At 43.0% G+C, this 22,531-nt stretch overlaps 1 protein-coding gene and 1 long non-coding RNA gene across 3 annotated transcripts in view; both read left to right on the plus strand.

Annotated features, from left to right (window-relative positions):
• Positions 1-15,166, plus strand: part of LOC143695199 (uncharacterized) — a 38,737-nt gene extending 23,571 nt beyond the window's left edge. Inside the window, exons 3-4 of one of the 2 annotated variants that reach the window (XR_013184241.1) lie at positions 3,495-3,657; positions 9,172-15,166. This is a non-coding gene — a long non-coding RNA (uncharacterized LOC143695199). The remainder of the gene's footprint in view (positions 1-3,494; positions 3,658-9,171) is intronic. The other variant, XR_013184242.1, reaches the window with a different exon arrangement.
• An 80-nt stretch (positions 15,167-15,246) lies between these two features.
• VMA21 (vacuolar ATPase assembly factor VMA21) lies at positions 15,247-20,549 on the plus strand. Its single transcript, XM_054641658.2, is given in 4 exon segments — positions 15,247-15,294; positions 15,296-15,357; positions 16,949-17,058; positions 18,511-20,549. Coding segments are annotated over 4 exon segments (363 nt in total). The 3' UTR covers positions 18,654-20,549.
• Positions 20,550-22,531: the final 1,982 nt, after the last annotated feature.

Below are 22,531 nucleotides of genomic sequence, written 5' to 3' on the forward strand. Positions count from 1 at the left end.
AGGGAGATTGGAGGCATTTCCAGGCTCCTGAAATGTTCCACTTGTAGCAGTGCCCAGAGGGAAGCAGTGAATGAAATCTCTTCATAATGAGGTTAGTCACTTCTTAATTCAGTATTAAAATGATCTGTTTCAATATTGAATCAACATTTAAGAAAAATCAATGAAAAATAGATTGCAAAACCATCTGATTTGTGGATGGTCTTGGGTGACAACTACTGAAAAATGAAAGAAAAGAGCCCAGACTGGAGCCCTGTGCTTCAAAATAACACAAAGTAAGAAATAATATATCATCAGTTCATTCAGCATTGCTTGCAACCTGCTCTTTTGTACCAGAGATATGAGAACATAAGATTCCTACAGAAGGTTTCTTGGATGGCAAAAATTCCTAGATACTGCTTGAATTATGTGCCAATAGCTCAGCATTTGTGGAAGGTGTCATCTAATTAAACCAGAATTTTTAAGTACCAGACAGCATGAAGACCAGTAATAAGAGAGCAAAATTCATCTGTATTACAGATGGGATATGCAACTCTAATAGTATGGCTTTAGGCAATGTTTAATTGAGTAGTTAAATTATCTTTTCCAGACGGGAAAATAAATTACTGCTCATCTTTCCAATTTATTTTAGCTTCTCCACATTCTGTTTCCTGAGGGAGTGGTGAGGGAGTGTGGGACATCCCCAAATATGCCTGGGATGATTTATTCACCCCATGTACCATAATTTCCCCTTCAAGGAGAATGTCTTATATGCATGTGGAAGTTGGTGTGTATGTAACTGGCTGTATTCTGCTCTTTTCTTGCAAAGAATCTCTGCTAATCACTGTGGTGCTAATCACAGCTGTGTGTTACATGCATGTGTTTGTGTGGTTTTAAGTATATTCTTTCTAAAAAAGCAAGAGAGAGGATTGCTGGTTCACCATCCTTCAGTCAAATCAGGAGTGTGTATCTCAGCAGAGCCATGCAATTTGAAGTTTTCCCAAGCTTTGGGATAGCCTGAAAATCTTCACATTGACTCACAGCATTTTGTAGAATGGGATCATTTGTGTCAAATAACCTGAGGACTGTTACTCCTCAGGTTGCCTAAATTCAACCAGATGAGCAGACAGCAATGCATGATACTCTGTGTGGTACATGGGAGCAGAACTGAGAATGTTGGACAATTTCAGTTGAATAAGTATTGGATCCATGTGATTCCATCTGCCTGAAAGGGTCAAATGTCTGCATGCAGGCACAGCCATGCTAGAGTATGCTAGCTTGTGTGCTTTATGCTGGTTACAGGAGCACATCTGGTGATCCATCTGGGGTGGAAATTTCTGCCCCAAAGTCACTCCTTGGAAAGCCTGGAGCAGATCTGAGTTGGTTGGTTGGGTTGGAACCTGACTGCTGGGCTGTGTTGTGTGACTGTGATGTTTTTGATCAAGAGCTCTGAGCCTAAAAACAAAGTTCTCACATCTTGCAGAACTGCAACCCAAATCCCCTATGATGTCTGAATATTTGTGAATGTAGTAACAGGCTTCTGGGCAGCTGGGCTCAGTCTACTCCTTTCCTAACAAAATCATGATTTTTTGGTCACATCCTGGCCATGGTTTTGGCTGTGAGCTGGATGAGATAACCATGTTCCCCTTGTGTGGCCCAAAACTGCAGAAATTCTGGGGGACAGAAAAGTGTGAAGCAGGTTTAAAAGTATTTGGGAAGGGAAGGCTCTGTAGTAGTGCAGAATTTTGTTGCTATTGGAGTATTAATACTGCTGAGAATAACTGATGGGACTAGAGAAAATTACTTTTAAAATTACAGGTGGTCTATTTTTCTCCTTGGTAAAAGTTTTTTTCTAGTAAAGTTAATAAAGATTGTTTTAATGAATATGGATGCTTATTGCCCAGAAGCTCCATGGGTTTTAGAAGATGCCCTCAGGGGAAAATGCTGACTGGAAGAGCTGAGGGTGCAAAGTTGATACCTCAAATGTTTCTCTGCAGACATGTTGAGTTCAGAGTGCTTCCAGGCTGTAGAGGTGCAGCATGGTCAGTGTGAGCCCTGAAAAACTCCTTTGCTTGGTGTGAGCTGTCACAATTTAATTTTAAAAATGAAGGTGCACAGATGCTTTTTAAGCTGCCTGGAACAGGAATCTAACACACACAATTGTGAAAGGACTTTACTAGCCACTGCTTTTCAATAAGCCTGTCTCTCCTAGACCAGTCCAAATTTAGGGTTTTCAAGCAAACAGCCCTGAGGAACTGCTCTGTAAGGATTGTTCTCCACTCAGGACTGTGTGGAGCAGTAAATACATGTTTTACTGCATGTCTCTGCACATCCATAACTGATGTTCCATACTGCAGTGCTTGGAGGGATCAGAGCATTGTGTACCAACCCAGGCACTGATCCAGGCATGGGGCATGTGCAGCTCTCCAAGGGGACAATGCCAGTCAGGAAAATACATGGAGCAAGTGGCTGAGGCTCCTGCAACACCACCTCCATCTCCCCACAGTCAGGCTGCTCACAGCTGCACCTTCCCCACTGCTGCAGTAATTTTTCCCTCATGGAGCATCACCAGTTGTCTTTGAGAACCTGAATCTGACTTTTGCAAGTTGTGCCTGGTACCAAACCAAACTGCACAGTGCTGGCTTGCTGTTTGCTGCCCAATCCACCCACCTGCCATTGCCTGGGGGTTTGACCCACCTCTGAGCCAACTGTTACCTCCTAATTTGGGGTGATGAGTTTCTCAGGGCCAAAACATCACCTGAACAGAAAAGACAGTGTAATTTTAGAGTAGATGCACACCCAGGGCCTTGCTTCCCCATGCTTGCTCCTCAGTGTCCCCAGTTTAGTTCTTGCACCCTAACCTGAGCTCTTCTTTTCATTGTGCTGTCTCACATCCCAGGTGAGAAGAAGAATGATGCTTCAGTTCATAACCCTGCCCTTTTTAGTGACACTTCAAAGAGATCAGTGTAGTGATACAAGTGATTTTATTGAGTTGTAGGACTGTATTTTATGCTCTGAAGGAACACTTACTTCACATAAAGGCTTTGACATTTTTATAGAAATGGCTATAACTGTGTTATTCTATATGAGGAAGAATTTATTAAGCCTTGATCTGGATCTCCTTTTATGTTATGCAAATGACTAATAACAACCCTTCTTCATTACCAGCTCAGTGCCCAGGCCAGGGTTATTAAATCCCCCCTTCCCTTCCTTCAGCCTGCATCTATCAGGCTGCCACATTAGGCTGCAACACATCAGAATTCATAAAACCAGCCCAGACTTGTACAGGGATATGAGGCTGCAAATTTAAAGCCCAAGTTGCAGAACACTGTGGGGTTTTGCCTTCTGTGAGAGGAGCAAGCCAAGGTATTTTGGGGCATGGTGTATTGAGTGAGGCACAACAACACCTTGTTTACTTGTGATTGTGAAAAATTTCACAACCACCATATAGTGGGGGGAAAAATAAGGGTTCATTTCCCTCACTAGCAGATAACACATCCTGCTTTTTGTATTTTCAGGAGTGGTTTCTGCTGTGTTCCACCCAGATGTGCAACCATCCCCTACAGCTCCCTGCTCTGATCTCATCCTGGAGCTGGCTACAGAGGGCTGGGGTGCCTGTGACACCAAGCAGGGCTGAGAAGATGTTTCTGCATTCTGGGTGATGTTTAGACATTCACACTTGTAAGATGAATCTTATTTCTCAAAAAAATCTTTGAGTGTGTTGGAGATTAGTTTAGGTTCCGTGATATGCTAAAAGCTTGAAAGCAATAAAGACTTTTCATTGTGTAAAGTCAACAGACTAAGAAAATAACCATCCCAGACTCATTTGATGCTTGATAGTTGGGGGCAGTCCCCTGGAAGGCTGACGTGAATTAAACCTTAAAGGTGCATCCCAGAAGTAAAGCCCATTTCTCCTAAGTCTGGCATGACCATACAATCACTGAAACTGGGTAAATGAGCTGAGGACAATTGTTGCTTCTCTGGCTTCTGTATGCTCTGAAAATATCAGCTGAATCAAGTCCTGTAGGTGAGAAAAGTAAAGGAAAACCTTGTTTTGTGGATGTGGATGGGATTTTGTGTGGGCTAAACACCAACTGTTCAGCATCTTTTGTGGATGGATCTAGCCCAACTGATCAGAAGTGGCATGTGCTGAGTGAAAAAATACATATCTGAGGGAGTTCCTGGCCATCATTTTATGGATGAAAGGGAGAAGAAAAAGACATTCCTGTGAGTTTCATTTTCTTAGCAGGGAAAAGTTACCAGTGTTCTTCCCAGAACAGTTTCAGGAGCTATAATTATGTTTTGTGTATCAAAGGAGAAGGGTGTTTACACCTGATCCAGTCTCTGGGTAGATGAGATGTTCTGTCTTGGGAAATTGTCACCTTCAGGGTGGCTGCTCTCACACAGCTAATCCAGAGCACAATTTTTCCCTGCAGTGTAGTTGTAGCAACCTGCCAGTGTTCACCCAAGGCAACAGCAGTTTTCTCTGCTTCCATAGCCTTTAGGTCAGACTCTGGCCTGGCAAAAAGTGCTAATGTAGATTCTTCAGAGCTCAGTCTGTGATTTATGCTATGTAGCATTGACTTCTTAAAGAAAGAAAAGTATTTGTATCCCAGCAAAACACATAATAAAAATTATAATTTAGATAGAATTTTAGGGTAATTACCTATAGTGAAGGTTGGATTGTTGTGAGCATCACCAGCTCCTGCTCTTTCTGAACTCATGTCCAGCCTTTTGTTGCACCCCTGGGCCTGCAGAAAGGGCTGTGATGTGCACCAGTGGTCCCAGTGCAAGGACAGCCATGTGCTGGGGACCCTGCTGCTGGGTCCTCACAGGTGCTGGTGTGGTTTGTGCCTCTGTTCAGGTATCTCACACCTCACTGATGAGCAGAGCAAGTAAAGACTACAAAGCTGCAGTCTGGAAATGAGAAATAGATGTTGAGTTATAAAATATTATGCAAGTAAACTAACAACCCCCTTTAACAGCCAGAAATAAACTTCTTTGATGAGGGCTCAGCTATGATTCCTTCTAAACTGAAATAATTTCAGAAAAGTGCAGCCAGCTTCTAGAAAAGGCTTTAAACAAGGGATTTAATGAAACAGAGTTGAAAAACCTCCAGAGCCAGGCATCCTTCCAGGGCTGTCGGGTCGGCTGAGCTCCCCCAGCACCCCAGGGCAGACGTGGGGCTCAGCACAGCGATGCTGAACACGGAGCCCACAGCCGGGGGTCGCGGGCAGGGTGGGTGGGAGGGTGGGCTGGTGCCGGGTGCCCATTCCCTGCTGTGCAGCTCCATCTAGGGGCGGCTCCTGCCCGGGAGCAGCCGGAGCCTGGCATCTCCGGGCAGGATTCCGGGAAATGGGCTGCTCCTGGCAGGGACGTGCCGGGCATGCTGCAGCCCAGCCTGTGCCGTCTCCGGAGCTGCCCCCAGCCCTGCTGGGCAGCGGTGGGAGAGAAGTCCTGGCACCAGCAGGGACTGAGCCTGGTCAGTGCAAAAAGGATTTGGTGCTTTGGGCAGGCAGAGGTGACTCCTCTTTGAGATGGCACCGGACACGAGGCTCTTGGAAGCATCCACTTTTCATCAGGTGTCTTCTCGAGCTTAACCTCATTAAATTTCTTCAGTGAAAGGGCATTAGAAGAGGCTGCCCAGGAAAATAATGGAATCACCCTGCCTGGAAGTTAAAAAATGTGCAGATGTGGTGTGTGGGGACATGCTTTACTCAAGGACCTGGCAGTGTTGGGTTAATGGTTGGACTTGCTGGTCTTAGAGGGTTCTTTCAACCTTAATGATTCTGCAATTCTAAATTAACTCAGGCTTACCTCGATTTAAGCCCCATTTGGTGCAATTCACTCTGCTTCACTGATCCTCATCCCTGTGGTGAAAGGGGCTGTGAACTCCAGGGCTGGGAGCAGGCTCAGGGCACTTGCAGTCCCCCCTGAGTGGAGGCATTGCTTACAGGGAGGAAGGGAAGAGCAGAGCAGCCAGGCACCACCACGCCCCTCCATGCTCAGGATGAGAGCTCTGCTGTCTTCTGGGCCGCTTCTCTGCAGGCAATAGTGACCTACAGTTAATAAGGCTTGGGATGCTGACAGGGCAAGTTTCTGGTATGGTTTTCTGTGTTGAACTACATAGAAAGGACTTTGGTGAGGTTCTCTGAGGAGGACCTTGTTTTCCAGCTCCTCAGGAGGATCTACATTGCTCATGTCCCCTGAAGCTTCTCAGGTGGGAGGAAAACACATGAACAATGTTGTGCTCTGTGAGGAGTGGGGCATTGCAGCCTTCACATGTGGCATGAAGGGGGGTTTAAAAAAGGCTGACCCTGTGGTATTGTGCATTATCCTTTATAGAAGAGGTAAACCTAAAAGCATGCAGATTCTGAATACCTAACATAGAGAAAGGGCTGGGGAACTCAAACTGTGAGTGAAGGTGCTCTGCTCCAGGCTTGCTGGGGAGCTGAGGAGTGGTAATATATGATCAAACACTAATTGCCTTCAAATAAGAGGAAAACCAGCTCCAGGCCAGCTGACAGGGAAACTGCTGGCTCCATCTGATGCATATTCAGAAGCATATCAGCAGCAGAGAGAGTCAGCACGTAAAGTCAAGACTCATAAGTATTTGCTAGTTAATGATCCCAGGGGAAAGATCAGTTTTGCCATAGCAGTGAAAAGAACACCCTAATCATTAACAGAGTTTACAGGTAATCACAGTTGCATTATACGTAGCCATTTGCCAATATATCAGAATCATTTTGAGGGGGTCATTCTAAGCTGAAGAAGAATTGGCCACAAAACCAGAGTTTTCCTGCTCTGTATTCAACAGTCAACGTGTCTTAACATGACATTTCATTAAAGGCCAAATTTCTACTAACCTCAGCAGAAACAGTACAAGCAAAGGAACAACCAGCAAATGAAACATCTTCTGGCAAGAAAGACGCAGCAAGATTCAATGAAATGTGAATATTATTTATTTAAAGAGTGATTGCCATATCATTGGTGGATGCCAGTAAAACAGAAACATCTGTCACCTGGCCTGGAGCTAATGCTCCCATGCCCATGTCCTGTCCTCCATGTAATCAGTGTATGACATTTGCTGCAGTCTTGAAGCAGAGCTTTTAGTGTTTTATATTTTCCAACATGCTTAATTAGCAGCTTTAGTAATTGTCTCTAAATTTCACCATGAGGGGATGATAGAGCAGAGACCTTCCACACAGTACCAAATGGATAACTACTGTGGGCCTGCCACTACTGCTGAAGCAGCCAGTTCAGTTCTGGGTGAGGGAGAAGAAGGGGATGCAATCCTTTGGTGCAATGGTGAAAAGCCTGACAGAGGGTGTTTTCTCATTTTCACACAGAGAACAGGAATGTGTGCGTGTGTGGGGAGAGCAGTCATGGGGCAGAGACATGAGGTAATGGAAAGTTATGACAATGGAAAGAAGTAGAACCCTGCCCAGACTTCTGCACCTTCAGATCCTCCAAGGCTCTCTGTTCTGCAGCAGCTTCTCACAGCACACAAGTACCTACATGCAGACTAATTAGATGAGCACTGATGTGTTTTCCTGAAAAGACTAGAGGCAATAAGTCTGAAAGGAGGGGCCATCCTGTCAAAAGGAAAGGCTGAGAAACACTGGTCTCTGCTCACAGGGGGCTTTGCATCCTTCATGTCTCCCTGTGGCTGCATCCCATCCAGCCAGGCTCTGGGAAGCAGGGTCCTTCACTGCCTGCCAGAGAGCCACTCCAAGAATCCCTGTCTGTCCCTATGTTCACCAAGGGGTCTTCGGTAGCAGGCTTGAGTTTTTTGTCTCTTTGTTGCTAGTTTATGTAAAAAATCAGAAAAAAATTAAGCCTAAGTCCTGAAAACCTTCAAAAGCCTCAGCTGTTTACCCATGTGAGTTTTAAAGGCTGTAACTTGTGGGCCTAGTGAGGTCTCAGAGGAGTTTCAGGCAGGGTTTCCACATGCCTAAGAAGAGGATCACCAGTTCTGGTCTGCAGAGGTACTGGTGACTTTCTCCAATCTTTTTGACATCTTCGGATATGAAAATCTCCAAAGCTCCAGATTTTCATATCCCATATCCTTCCTGTGGGTAAAGACAAAACAGATCTCTATTTGCATTTTTAAGGTGTAGAAATGAACCATCCTTATAGATAATTGATTACAGAGTTGTACAGCAACTGCTGCTTAGTGCCACATGCTGCACTGCCCTTTTCCCAGAGCAAAGCTGCCATGGGTGCTTTGGATAAAGCCAAGCTCTTCACTGAGAGCCTTCCCTGAGTGAGGATGCTCTGTTGATTCACTCTGCAGCATCTCCTGGTGACTTTCTCCTCCATGTGCCTAGTGGGAAAGCTGGGCAAAGAGAAAAGCCTGACTTGCAGCTCTCCATCCTTCTTGGTGGGGAAAATATGAAGCATGCTACTCGGTAAATTAAATCTGTATATTCATAGTGTCCTTTGAGCAGTGTTCATTCACCTGAAAGCCAACTAAGGTTCTGGCTGGATGCAGATGTCTTTTGGGTGAGTACTGGATCCAAACAAATAACTCCTGTCACTGTAGCTGACCTTGGAGAATTTTATTAGTTAGTGAAGATGCCAAATGCAAAGAACAGAACTGAAGCCACAATGTCAGTTAAAATTTAGCTACTCTATTAATTAAGTCTGGCTTACATCCTAAGCTGCTGGTATCCTGTATGGCTATAAGCATATTACCATTCATTTTACTGGGGAATGCAAATAACATCACTGTAATACTGATGGATGGCTTAGTATGTAACAGGATGGTGGAAAAGCTGGTAATTTTATAAAAGTATAAATTTTGTTGTGTGGATGGCCCAGTGTGCTGGATCTCTGCAATGCTTTCCAGGACACAGGATGAACAGGGACTATTTTTTGTGTCAGCTGCAATGAAAATAAAATAGAGATTTTCAGGAGCAGTGGGAAGGGGAAGCAATTTTCATGTAACTGATGTTATGAAGCTCATCAGAAATTCTTCACTTTTAGGGCTGTTTCAACAATGAAATGACAGGTTTTTAAATCCTCCCACGCAATGCAGTCATATAGTAGTATCACTAATTGTTGTACTATAGTATTATTTACTCCCAAGCACTGTCTTTCTTATTGCTGGTTTAAAGTACATGTGTATGTATGTGTTCATATCTATCAATCTTCTTTTTAAACCAAAACTTTCTGCTTTCTGTCTGCAAACAGCATCACCCTGTTTTCATCTGACCCCAGGTGCTGAGGAAGGTGGTAATGTAACCACTTGATCAACCTGACTGCCAGGAATTTTCCTCTACAACAAAAGGAAAGCCACATGGCCATGGCTATGACCCTGCCTCTGCAAAGGACCCTTTCCCTCTTATTCTCCACAAATACTGATCTGAAAGCAAAGGAGAATGCTTCATACCAGGCCCTACTGAAGAACTTATTGGAGACCCAAGTTTCTTCCTGCTTCTTCTCACCTGCAAGCAAGGAACAGCTGAGGGCAATTCTGCTGCTGAGGGCATCTTTTGAAGAAAAGGGCTGTTAACCCAGAGCCAGTAGGCATAAAGTATTACAGTTCCCATTGCATTGAACAGCATCCTTTTATGAGCTGACAGTATGCAAGCCATAAAATCCATGGATGTTTCTGTACTCTGTAAAATGTGTCTTTAGATCTGCCCAGGGAACAACAGCTTTTCCAGTTTATTTGTATGGGTGCAGTTGAGGAACGCATTCAATGTTTGTTGCACAATCCCCTGCTACTGTGACTGAGGGATTGCTCTTCCCCTGCAGCTCCCAGTGCACTGAGCCCTCCCTGGTCTAGAGGTTAATGTGCCAACCCCAAAACCTGGTCTGCTGATCCAGGTTATTGCCTACTTGCATTTGCTGTAGCCACTCTCTTGCTTCCAGTGGTGCCTGTGAGCTCAGAAAGAGAACAGGGCTTTTTCTCTGTCTCCTGCTGGGGTCTGGTGCTGCCCAGCTGTCCCCACTCAGAGCCTGCAGAGCCCTGGCTGCCACAGGACAAATCCACTCCAGGAGCAAGCCAGAAAAGGGGAAATGGGCAGGGTGGCAGGTAGAGCTCATGTCAACCCTAACTGGTTTTCTAATATAGGTTCAGGTAGTATTCCTCAGAGAGTCAGACAAGGAAGATAAACACCAAACATAGGATAAATGCAGAAGATGCCACATAACCCTAGATGAACAGTTTAGTGCTTCTGTGTTGGTATATAAAAGTAGAAGCATTCCCAGGTTTTCATTGTTTTCCTGGGCCCTTAGAGCAGTCCAATGGTTCTGTCTTTATTGATTTTTTTTTTTCTTACAAAATTTCTGTTGTAAACTAGAAAACAGTCTCCCCTTTGTGACCCTTTTGGCTAAGGTGGAAAGTGTTTGTGGTCTGCCTCAACTAAAACAATAATGTGAATTTTTATCTAATCATCTAGTGTGAAATTAGTCAGATGCGACATTTTTGCCCATGTGATCAACTTGCAATCAAGGAACACACTTTCAGTAAATGAACAGGTAGAATTTATCTAAATTTATTAGTCATTGCACTCTTCTATCCTGCTATGGTGGCAAATAAGTTAGAGAATTATCCACAGTTCACCCGCCCCCTTTTTCTGTCCCACAAAGAGAGTTACACTTATGGCAAAAGGATAAATATAGCCACTATATAGTCTCAGCAGCTGGGGGTAATGAGCTGAGCCTCAGTCCATCCATTGGAAGATCCTTGAAGAGAATGCTTTGATCCATAACAACATTCCTGGTGAGAAAAGAGGCACCACCTGAGTCTCTGCACAGCCAGAGCCAGGTGCTGGTTTGATGTTTCTGCGCTTCAGATGGGAACAATCCCTCAGGGAGAGGGTGCAATGAAAACAGCCTATGAACTAGTGGAATGAGGTCATGTCTAGAGAGCTCAAAAACAGAAACTGTGGCCATGCAATGTAAAGAATCCACTGAAACTCCTGTCATGCCTTACCAATACTAAGATTTCTTCTGTTTCAAGAGCTTTGTTGTGGTCTCCTTTAGGCTGTGAGTTTCCTTTCATGTATTGGATATTCCTGTTAATATTCCTTTCATGTATTGGATATTCCTGTTAGTCAAAGCTAATTGTCATGACTGTTTTTAAATTGTTTAATGGCCACTGTATTAGAGTTTAAATAATTCTGTACTGTATTGGGTTTTTTAATTCTGTACTGTATTGGGTTACTGTATTGTGGCAAGACTTTGGTGGAGGTTGAGAAGACTTTGTCAAGGGGAGGCTTCTGGCATCTTCTCAACCTCCACCAAAGTCAATATCACCTGGCAACAAAATGAACCCATCACTGGTTGAGGATGAGGCCATCAGAAACACCACCCCTATAAACACCACCCCCATCCTCACAAAAACTTTCTGCATTTTCTGCAGCTAACTATAGCCCAAATAGCACTGGGAAGGGGATATGTTTTCCATGCATTTGTGCTAACATACACTAGTTTTTGGAAAAGTACTCCTCCAAACCTGCAAAAAAATTTGACCCTACCCACTTTATAGTCAGCACCATTTGTCTGGGCAGGGGTATAGAATGTCACATACTGGTTAAACTGCATATAACTTGTAAGACTTTGTTTACATTTGCCTCTACAGAAAAAGCATCTGTTTCCTTCAGTATCTAGAGTTTCACCTGAAATTGGTAAGTATTGGTTGACTTGTATCAGCTGTGGGAATGAAGCCTTTCCCACTCTGTTTCTGAAGGTGCCACAGGTATTACACAATGCATGTGGAAGGCAGCTCTATGTTTTCATTGACAGCAATACTAGAGAGAGGTGAAAATTACATTGTGATACTTCCAAGTTCCATTAGCTAATAGGGGTGTCTGAGCTCTTTTCTCTAACTTATCATAGTCCTGTAATGCCCAGATAAATGTTGTCTTTGCCAACCCAAGCATTAATGTCTCTGTGGTTCTATTCCCACAGAAGATGGGTGGCCAGCTGTGTAACATGCTCTGTGGTTGTTGGGCTTTCAGCCTGGACTATCATGGAGAATTCCAGAGTTAGCCAATCCATCATCTCATCTTTTTTGCAACATCTTTTCTGGGGTGTAGAGGTTCACAGAACAGATAAATATTTATTTGTATATCATCCTTTTTGATATATTACCATGGAAACAAGTAATGAAAAAAAAACTGTCAAGCAAGTGGTTTTGTTTTCAAATATTATTTCAGCTTTCACCTTTCCAGCTCTGCTCCTGTTGGGGGATTGGATTCTCTTTCTGCATCTGCCACTAGATGGTATTGCTTTAACAGGCACTTTGCTGCCTCTTCTGCACCCTTGAGACACAGACCCCAGAAAAGCAGGGGCTGCCTGTGTTTTTAATGTTCTTCAAGCATCTCCTAGCAAATGTTGAGGACACAGAATAGCAGATATTTAGTCCCACAGCTGGCAGCTTCTTGTGCTTGCAGCACATTTTCTGCTTAAGGACAAGTTTTATATTTTCTCCATAATCCAGAAGGTAAGGCAGGTCTTTGTTCATCCTGAAATTTCAGAATACCTGATCTATAAAATCTGAAGCAAACAGACAAAACTTGGTATCCTCCAAGTCTTTTAGCTAATACAAAAATGCAAATAAAAGGCTTCTTTTTCTTTCACAATTGTAAAATTTTTCCAACAGTTTTGTATTTCCTTTATGTGCTCACAAAAGAAAAGCAGCTAAGATGCAGGAAGTCATTCAGCAAAATTGTTATTATTCAAGGAGATAAAAACATCAGTGTGGTGAGATATGAAGTAACTTTATATTAAAAGTTAATGACTTGGACTGTTCAGCCTTAAATTATTTGTTACTTCCTAATCCTTGATATGCATCTTTATGGTAAGTTTATATGATGTGAGACTTATTCCACTTTTATATTTCCTTGTTTTGTTGTTCTGTTATTAAACTTTCTTATGTCATTGCTTTCCCTACTGGGGAAACTATCAAGAAAGTCAAACCAAAAGTGGAAAGAACATCCTCTAGTGATTAGATGTTCTCTGTACCCACATTCATAATTTTTCAGCAATCCAATTTCTATCTTAAATTACCTTTCTGTCTTAAATTAACAACTCTAAATTAACTTCATTGATTTGCTAAAATGATTTGTAATTGCTTTAATTGTTTATAAGTAAACAAAACCTGTTCCCACATTTAGGTTGAATATTGGGATTGGCTAGCTGAAATTTTATTAGGTGTTTTGAAGAACTCATTGGAAGTTTTAAGCTTGAGTCACACAGCAAACCTTCCTTGCTGTGTAGGGGCTACAAAGGTCCTCCCTGGCCCATGCCAGCCCCTGCTGCCCCCCTCATGCAAGCTGTCACTTTGCTGGCTCAGGTAGCAGTGGATTCAAAGATGAGGAGAGCTCTTCTGTTTTAAAAGAACATGAAATTGGTTGGTTTACAGTGAAAGCATGACCCCAAGAGCCAGACCTGACCCCATAAGTGCTGAACAGCTTGAACTGTGCTGCATCTTAACAAACACAAGGGAGCTGCCAGCTGAACTGTGTTCATTGCTGGGGGAAAAAAAAGTGCTTTTAACAAAATGCAATTTCTTCCTCACGCACGTTGGAGAAAACAAAATAAAATGCCTCAGTATTTGTAATCAGAGTGTAGAAAATCAATGCTGCAGACAGTGCTGCCCCTTGCCTTCCACTACAGCTGCTGGTGCCCATTTAGTGTCCTCCAACCCAGGTGAAGGAAACTCAAACTCTGAGTAAACCCTGAGAGGCAAGATCACAGCAGGAGCTACCAAAACCAAAGTGCTTATTTCCCCATCTTACTGATTGCAAGGAAAGCAACCATCTCATATTTCTTCTCTTCCAGGGTAGCAGGATGCCAAGGTGGCTCAGGAGGGAAAGAAGAGGCCTCTGTCCATGTCATGTGCTGTTTGGCACTGCAGCAAGGAGCAGGGCAGAGCTGCAGGAATGCTGGAAGGCTGCACCCTGCAGGAAAAGATGAGCAGGGAGTCCAGTGGAGTTAGTGACTCACACAGTTGAGGTTTGTCGTGGCTGTGGCAAGATAACAACATGATTTTACCATAAAAGGGGCAAATATGTAATTACTGTGGTATATGAGATTCAATTAAATGGCAACATCAATTAAACAGCTTCATGAGCTTTTGTTTGGAAGCTTGCAAGGCTTTATTTCCTGCAAAAGCTGTTCATTGAGTGTCAACAATTAATTCCCCTGCAAATGAGACTGATTGCACAGCAGAGACTGTAATATTCCAGGCTTCTGTTGGAAAGCTGGGTTCGAGTTCATCCTTTGGTGAGTATTTAAGTGGAGTAGCTTCAGCAGGAATGTGAATGAATAGCTTGAACAGAGTGTAACCTTGGAAATGCTCAGTGCTCATCAGGCTGGAGGAGAGTGAACTCTGCAGGAGTCCTTGGACTCTCATTTGCAGAACCTGTTAGTTATGATGGGGATGGTTTCTTTCAGATTTTGATCAGAATTTTTTTCTTTGGCTGGAGAAGGAATTTCAATTTAGTGGCAGGAGAGCAGAAAACCTTTAAGTGAACAACTCTCCCTCCTAACCGGATGGCATAGAGACAATTTGCAGCCTCCCTTTCAGAGAATGCCTTGGCCTTGTGTTATTTCATTTGAAGTGTTTTGTACTGATGAGTTCATCAAAACATCAATACCATAGGTTTTGTTGGCTCTAAGACCACAATAATTTCCTGGAAAGCCTCAACCTTCACCCAAGACATCTGGCAGCAGTTTTGCCATACACAAACACTCGGTTTCTTTCTCTCAAGGAAAGCACCTGCAAGCAGCACAGATGGCACCACTGTTCCAAGCTGGCAGTGAGCCTGTTCAGGGCAGTTTTCCCTGTAGAGATGATGATTTTGCTCAGGCCCAGCTGAAGCCACTGCTGTGGTCCAGGTCCCAGGCTGCCTTCCATCCCCACATCTCTCTGGCCCTCCATCACTCCATCCCTCAGTCCCTCTGTCTTTCCTTCCCTCAGTCCCTCCATCTTTCCATCCCTCCATCCTTCTGTCCCTTCATCCCTGCATCCTTCCATTCCTCTGTCCCTTCATTCCTCATTTCCTCCATCCCTCAGGCTCTCCATCTCTCCCTTCCTCCAACCCTCTATCTTTCTTGTCCCTTCATCTTCCTTCCCTCCATCCCTCAGTCTCTCTATCTCTCCTTCCCTCCATCCATCTTGTCCTTTCTTCCCTCCACCCCTGTCCCTCCACCCGTCTCTCGTCCCTCTGTCCCGCTGCAGTGCTCACCGCCCGCCGCTAGGCCGCGCCAGCCCCATGGTTGCTATGGCGACAGCGGCGGCGCTCCGCGCGCATGCGCGCCCATAGCCGCGGTTTCCGGCGGGCCGAGGCGGCGGCAGCGGGCGGCGATGGAGCGGTACGGGCCGGGCCCCGTCAGCGCCGTGCCGGTGGCCGAGTTCAGGCCGTGAGTCTCAGGGAGGGCGGGACAAGGGCCCGGGGGCGGGAGGGCGCGGCGGTGGGGAGCGGGGAAGGCTGCGCGCCCGGCTCCATCAGCCCGCGCTGGGGCTGCAGCCCCGGGGAGAGGAGCGGGAGGGAGCGGGGCTCGGGCCCGGAGGAGCAGGAGCGGGAGGAGGAGGAGGAGGAGGAAGGCCCCGGTTGGCCTGGGTCACGCTGTGTAACCCCGGGCCACCCCCAGTGCCGAGCGTGGAGGCTGCCGGCCGTGGGGAAACGCGCCGAGCTAGGCTGAGCTTATACACGAATGTTTGTTTTTGCCGCGTAGGGAAGCGATGAGAGTATGTCAGTGTAAGAAAAGTATTTGTCAGCAGTGGACAAAGTTTTTAACTTTGGTAATAAGCTGGAGGTCATCTTACTCTTCTGTGGGTAAGTGTTGATAGAATGGTTTCTAATTTCCCCAGGGAGATTTTTGAATGCAGTTTTGTCCTCCACCCTGACAGTCCTTCAGGGAAACGCTATAAAGGAAAAGAATTCGGATGTTTTTCTTTTTTAGAGCTGCCTAAATGTATGGCAGTACACGAGCAGCCAGCAGGGCTGTTGGCTGCACTGTAGAAGCTGTGCATGGCTGCACAAAACAGTTAGAGAATGAAACCATTTTTTTCCCCATTTCCACTTTTTTTCCAAAGGAAAACACATACATTTGTGTTTCAACGCCCTAAGGACTCATGTCCTTGAATGAGGCAGTCTTTGAAAGTCAGAAGGGTATTGCCTGGCTTACATGTTTATTTAATCATAAAATAATGCAGTCAGCCAGGCAGAGTGAGTGAGAACTGGTGGAAACACACAGAACCAGGCTGTGTGTGGTGTTTTGTAAACACAACACCTGTTCTAGCAGGTCAAGTTCAAGGAGACCCTACCAAGTACATAAAATTTCTCTTGTCAAAGGTCTTCCAGGTTTAGGTCTGTGAAGGCAAAGTTTTGGTATAGTGAGTTTATGTTGTGACTGTTACTACACTTATTGCAGCTTTCTCAGTTAAAAACTGAGAAATTATTTTTAAATAGAGGAAGAAGACCTAATAAAAAGGAACTTGGAGTAGTAAGCTGTTAAATTCATTCACTGTACTTCCTTTTCTATCCCAGCCTGTAGGATTTGTCATTTTCCTGGACTTGTAGTTACTTAAAAGAAAAAAAAGGAACTTGGCAAGTTTTAATGCAGGATACTGTCATATGACATGTGCATGTGTAACTAATATTAGATATTTAATAATTATGCAGTAATGGACTGATAAACATATTAACATAACCCCCCTATGTTATAATGCTTGCAAAGCAGTAACAGGGGAAAGTCTAAAGATTTAATTTTTGATTTTGTTTTTAATTTTGTTTGTGAGCTTAGACTGGCAGAATCATTACATTGTTTTGAATACTCTCATTTTTATTGCAGCCAACAAATGCTTACTTCAAGTCTTTATTGCTTCCAAACAATAGACTTATTCAGTTCTTGAAAAGTAATCAGCTTCTGTTTGGAACAAGTTCTTGTCCTGTTTCAGGCATATATATTGTGACTTTCTTTTGTGTGTAACTTCTCTTATTTATTTCAGAAATGAGGGTTCATTAACATCAACTTTAAGAACACTTCTATTCTTCACAGCTCTAATGATTACATTACCTGTTGGGCTATATTTTTCATCAAAGGCTTATGTATTTGAAGGTAATTTTGTTTCTGCCAATTAATATTTTTATTACAAAAATAGAGGAGAAGCACAATTCTCTAATGGCATCTTTGTTCTTCCTGTTTTGAATATTTGTTTCCATATATATACAAAAGGTCCTGTAATGTCTTAATGAGAACAGAAAATTATATGAATGATCAATGTATCTTTTCCTTCATTGTGGTCTGCAATCCAAAATTTGCTGTTTATTATACAAGGATTTATATTGCATAGAGGTGCATTGTTCCCCTTACCTAAAGGGTTTTTAACACTACTGTGCAGAATACTTTTGTCAGAATCATCAGAGTAATGTTTCCTGCAGGTATTGCAAACTAATTATGAGACAGAATAATGTTGTTTCTGAGGTTTATATTTTGCTTTTTGAAACATGTGCATTGAAACAAGTTATGTGCAATTTCAAATATTGAATGTGGTTGCTTCTGGAGCTTTCTTTCAATTAAAAAAAAAAAAGGAAGAGAGATTATGGCTGTTTGTTTGAACAAGCAGCCATGTTGTAGTCCTGATTCTGCAAGGCTTTAATACTTACCTCCTGCAATTCTAGAAAGTTATCTCCTTTAGAGGTGGGGAGGAGAAAGGGAAAAAGCAGCTGCTTTTTGAGCAGTTTATGGGTTGTTCTGAGATGATTCTCCTTTGGTGTGTACTGCTGTATGTAGTACATGAAGGCTCAAAGCTCATTAAGTAACTTTCAAGATAATTTTTAGCTGTTTTTTTTAATTTGAGGTGTAGCAAGCTGAGCTTTAACTTCGCTGTGTCAGTTAATGACAAGATCTGTTGGCACTGAAAGGATTGTGTTCGCAGGGTGATGGTTTTGGAGTGCTGTAATGTGTAGGTTTTGTTTGCTTTTGGGGAGACTTTGTCAAGTTTTTTAAATTAATTAAGGGAAACAATATTTCAGTGTTTGGATATTTGAAAGCTTATTTCATATGAGATGCTTTCATGTATCTTAACTGGTAGGCCATTATTGTTTTATAGTCTAAATACAAAAGGTAAAAGTCTTCTAAATTTAATTGTTCTTCTACTGTTTTCTCCTGTTTTAGTGGCAAATTATTACAGAATTCTCCTCCTTCTTCCTGCCACCTCCCTCCCCCATTTTACTGCCCCACAAAGAGAGTTACATTTAGGAAAAAAGTACATTGAAGTCTGTTTGGTGCTGGAAGGTACTATCAGAAAAAGTGAATATTATAGAACTCTAAGCTGTTGACATCAAATCTAGCTTATTTTATCTTAAATATTGAATACTTCAGTGATGCTTTGCTCCAGATGGTTTCAAGGCCTTTAACTGTCCCAGTGAATTGTTTCCTGTGAATCATTTTGAGCTCAGACTTTTGATACGGGAGTAGATGTAACTTTGGTCTTTAGGGAGAACTGTGATTTGCCATGTCAGAGTTCCTAGCTCATAACTAATGTGCTTTCCTTCTTTGTTTTCTCAGGTTCCTTGGGGATGTCTGACAGGGACAGCTATTTCTATGCTGCCATAGTAGCTGTGGTCACTGTCCATGTGGTGCTTGCTCTCTTTGTTTATGTGGCCTGGAACGAGGGCTCGCGGCAGTGGCGCGAGGGCAAACAGGACTGAAGTGAAGATCCCTGGTGTCTCTGGTGTCCACAGACTGTAATTCAGATTTTTTGTGAGCTGAAGGAAAAGCATTCTTCCAAATGTGTAATACACATGCACTAAGAGGAGGCTGGTGCCTCAGTTATGGTTAAAATAAGACTTGTGCTCGTCTTGACTGCGTACTGGTGTTTTCTGTAATGGTGATGGAAGTTGTTCTTTAGCCAGCTTCTACTGTGTTGAGCAGAGGAGGCCTTAACTTGCAATTAAAGTGGAATAATTATATTCTTTTGAAAACTCCTGTAGCTACTTTTGCCATGCCTAGTATTTTTCTGGCTTGCTCTGAAAATAATATTGGCATGACGCAAGCATTACATTTTCAAGGAATTAAATTGCTGTTTAAAAAAGCTACATTACTTACTTTGCAGCTACAGTGTAAAAGATGGAATTTCACTTTGCTGTGAATAGTTTCCTGATTTGTATGTGTTGTGGTTTAACTCCAGCCAGCAATTGAGCACCATGCAGCTGCTCACTCACTGTGACCCCTCAGTGGGATGAGTGGGGGAATCAGGAAAGCAAAGTGAGAAAACTCATGGGTCAAGATAAAGATAGTTTAATAAGTAAAACAAAACTTGCACATGTATGTGTGCTGGTTTTCAGTATAAATTCAAACCATAGCCCCATAGTAGCTATTATGAAGAAAACTACCTCTATCCCAGCCCAAACCAACACAGTGGGATAGGCATAATTAATCTATTTCTGTGTTTAGAAGTAATTTCAAAACCAGAATTGTTTAGAAACTCAGGTGATGTCTTTCTAATGTGAAGTACAATTTTTTTTTTCAAATATATTTTTATTGAGGTATAACATTCAATCTTTAATTTCCTTCTGGGAGGACTGGTCTTACACATTGCTCATCTTTCTCCTTTTCTACAGTTTATCCTGGTAATGCAAAGGAAAGGGCATAGAATATTTTTTGTATGTCTTTAGACAGGTATGTATCTCCTTGATATTTGCTGAAGTGTGCACTTGGATTTCCTATGGTAAAGCAGTGTCAGTAGCAGTTATAAGCTGCTGTAATGGCTGGTAGGGGAAGGAGCAAGAGAAAACAAGCTGTAGTTGTCTGCAAATGGTGTTCTTTTTGAAGCAGAGGACACAAAAATGACTACATGGAAAATTGACTTCTCTTCATAACTACTTACTTGTACACTGTGAAATGATACAATATGTTGATTGTTTTCTCTTTTCCTTGGTTGTGCGTAGAACTTCTGTAGTCAAACCTTAGTGAGATTTTTGTGCTGTAAGATAACATGAATTTCATTCCACTGTTGTGCTGTTGTTAGCAAGCTTTTTAATCTCTGGCTAAAACGTGTTTCCTAAAGTTCCAGCAAAGCAAACTTTCTTAACCCTAATGATGGCTGTTAAGCTGCTGTGCTTGAGGTCATTCTGTTAATTTGAATTTTCCAGTTTATTGTATTAGTTTAGCCTTTCTTGGAAGTTTTTTGCTTAATACGGGGCTTGGCATGGTTTTGGTGCTGCATGTGTCTGTGGTAAAACTTACGTATAAACGAGGCAAAAATTGGTTATCTGTGCCCAGTGGCTTAAGAATTATGTTCCCAAGCCTCATTCTTGTCTTGTCCACCCCAGTCCCAGGTGTGCACAAGCATATGCACCATGGCACACTAATGCAAATCAGTTTTTACTCTTTGTTTCTGCCTTTTCTCATCCAGACCCCCCTTGTCAGGTTGCTGCTGGCAAACTGCAGAATCTTCTCAGAGTACTTGAAGTGCAGAGTTAGTTTGTACATGGGCAATTGGCTTCCTGTTCTCCTGTGTCTGATGTGTACCTTGTGGAACAAATACTGCCTTTTAATAAAGACCTACCCTGCAATACAAGATCCAGTAAACAATATGTGCTGAACACTTTTTGAATAATGTCTTTAATATTCCATGTGTAGAGTACAGCTTAAAGCAAATATATAGCCCTGCTCAATAGCTTAGGTTTTTTGTTTTAAATTTATTCACAGTGGAGAATAAATGAAGAGTTACACTTATGAAATCAAGACGTTTATTTGGTACTAGAAAGGTTGCAGAAAAAATGAATGTTCCAGAAGTCTAAGATGTTGACTTAAGGAGAACACACCTGTTATATTCTATTAGCTGGGTCCTGTGCTGTGTCTATTTTATGTTTCATGTAGCAGAATCTCTAGACACAAAGTTAATTTCCTAGGGATAACAGGAAAAGAATTCGTTATAACTGTTGAGTTAAAAAAATCTGACAAGTTTGGCCTTCAGCTCACATGCAGGCACTGTGATATCTCAGTTGGGGGTAATGAGCTGAGCATTAATCCATCCATTGAAGGTCTTTGAAGGTAATGCTTTGATCCACCACAACGTTCCTGGTGAGAAAAGAGGCACTGCCTGAGTCTGCCCAGCCAGAGCCAGGTGCTGGTTTGATGCTGCCTGTGCTTGTGAGTGGGAACAATCCCTCAGGGAAAGGCTGCAGTGAAAACAGCCCATGAAGGGTTGTCCCCGTGGAGCCCAGGGAGGTCCACAGGGAGCAATTCTGTCCCTTCCCTCCTTGCCAGCAGTGGGGAGCCATTCTGGAGCACTCTGCTCCTGAAGGATGCACCTGGGGAAGGAACCCACACTAGAGCAGTTTGTGAGGGATTTCCTGAGGAGGAAGGAGGGCAGGAACTGTGTGAAGAACTGACCACAACCCCTATTCCCTGTGCCCCTCTGCCACTGTGGGGGAGGTAGAGAACTTGGGAGTAAAGTTGAACCTGGGAAGAAGGAAGTTCTGGGGGAAAGGGGTTTTATTTGCATCACCCTACTCTGATTTGATGGGTAATAAATAATTTCCTCAAACTGGGTCTGTTTTTCCCATGATTGTAATTAGTAAATTACTTCCCTGTACTTTTCTCAACCCAGGAGCCTTTGTTACATTTTCTGTCCCCAGCCAGCTAGAAAGGGGAGTGTTAGCAGGATTTTGATGGGTGTTTGGTGCCCAGCCAAGGTCAAGACCATCACATTTAAACTGATAAAAGTTGTGGAGAGATCAGAATTTTTGTTGGTTTGATTTTTTTATTTTCTATAGACTGGTGATATAAACTTGTTAACAGTGTGGTATTCTAAAGTGGTGCTGTAAGCTTGTTAATTTTACTACTAGGAATGGATTTGAGACAACTCTTCAAAAGACAACTGGGAAAACTCTCTGCACAAGTCCTTCACACTTCACAGTTGCCTCTCACTTAATGGTCTATCATCATGTGTTTGCATAGGTTGACAACTAGTTTAGCTAAAGCAAGCAATTGTATCTCACTGTGAGCAAACACCTTGAGACAGATTTTAGCAGAAATTTTCCAGAACATTTTCCAAGAGTGAATAGACAGTGAATTGGGAAGTGGGAAATGAGTGACTTTTCATTAGTTTTTTTTCTTCTGTACTTAATATCTCTGTTTTTTCAAATGCCTGCAGGACACTGTGATGGTAGGTACCCAGCCTGTGACTGTGCAGGTGAGTGAGCAGCTTTGGTTTGTGCTTAGGGATACCTCACTAAACTCATTGTTAACTGCCAGCACTGAGTAAGAAGTGTCCAGAGCAAATGGTGATGCTGGTGATCATGCTGCTAACAGGAATTATCACTGATTAAGGTATATGAACTTGAAACAGTCTTTATGGTATATTTGAAACAAAATAAAACACTGCCTACCTGTTTCTTGCATTGTAAGAAAGGTCTAGTAATAACACTCAACATTAAAAAAACAAAACCCCAAGAAAACAGCCAAACAAAACCAGCCCTGCCCTCCAGAAGGCCCAAGCTCCTGTGCTATTTTCACCCTCAGGCAGAGGGCAGGCTGTGCTGCCTGATCACTCTGATGGGCCAGGGGAAGGTGTGGAGCT

The sequence above is a fragment of the Agelaius phoeniceus genome, chromosome 14 (genome assembly GCF_051311805.1).
Source record: "Agelaius phoeniceus isolate bAgePho1 chromosome 14, bAgePho1.hap1, whole genome shotgun sequence".
Taxonomy (NCBI): Eukaryota; Metazoa; Chordata; class Aves; order Passeriformes; family Icteridae; genus Agelaius; species Agelaius phoeniceus.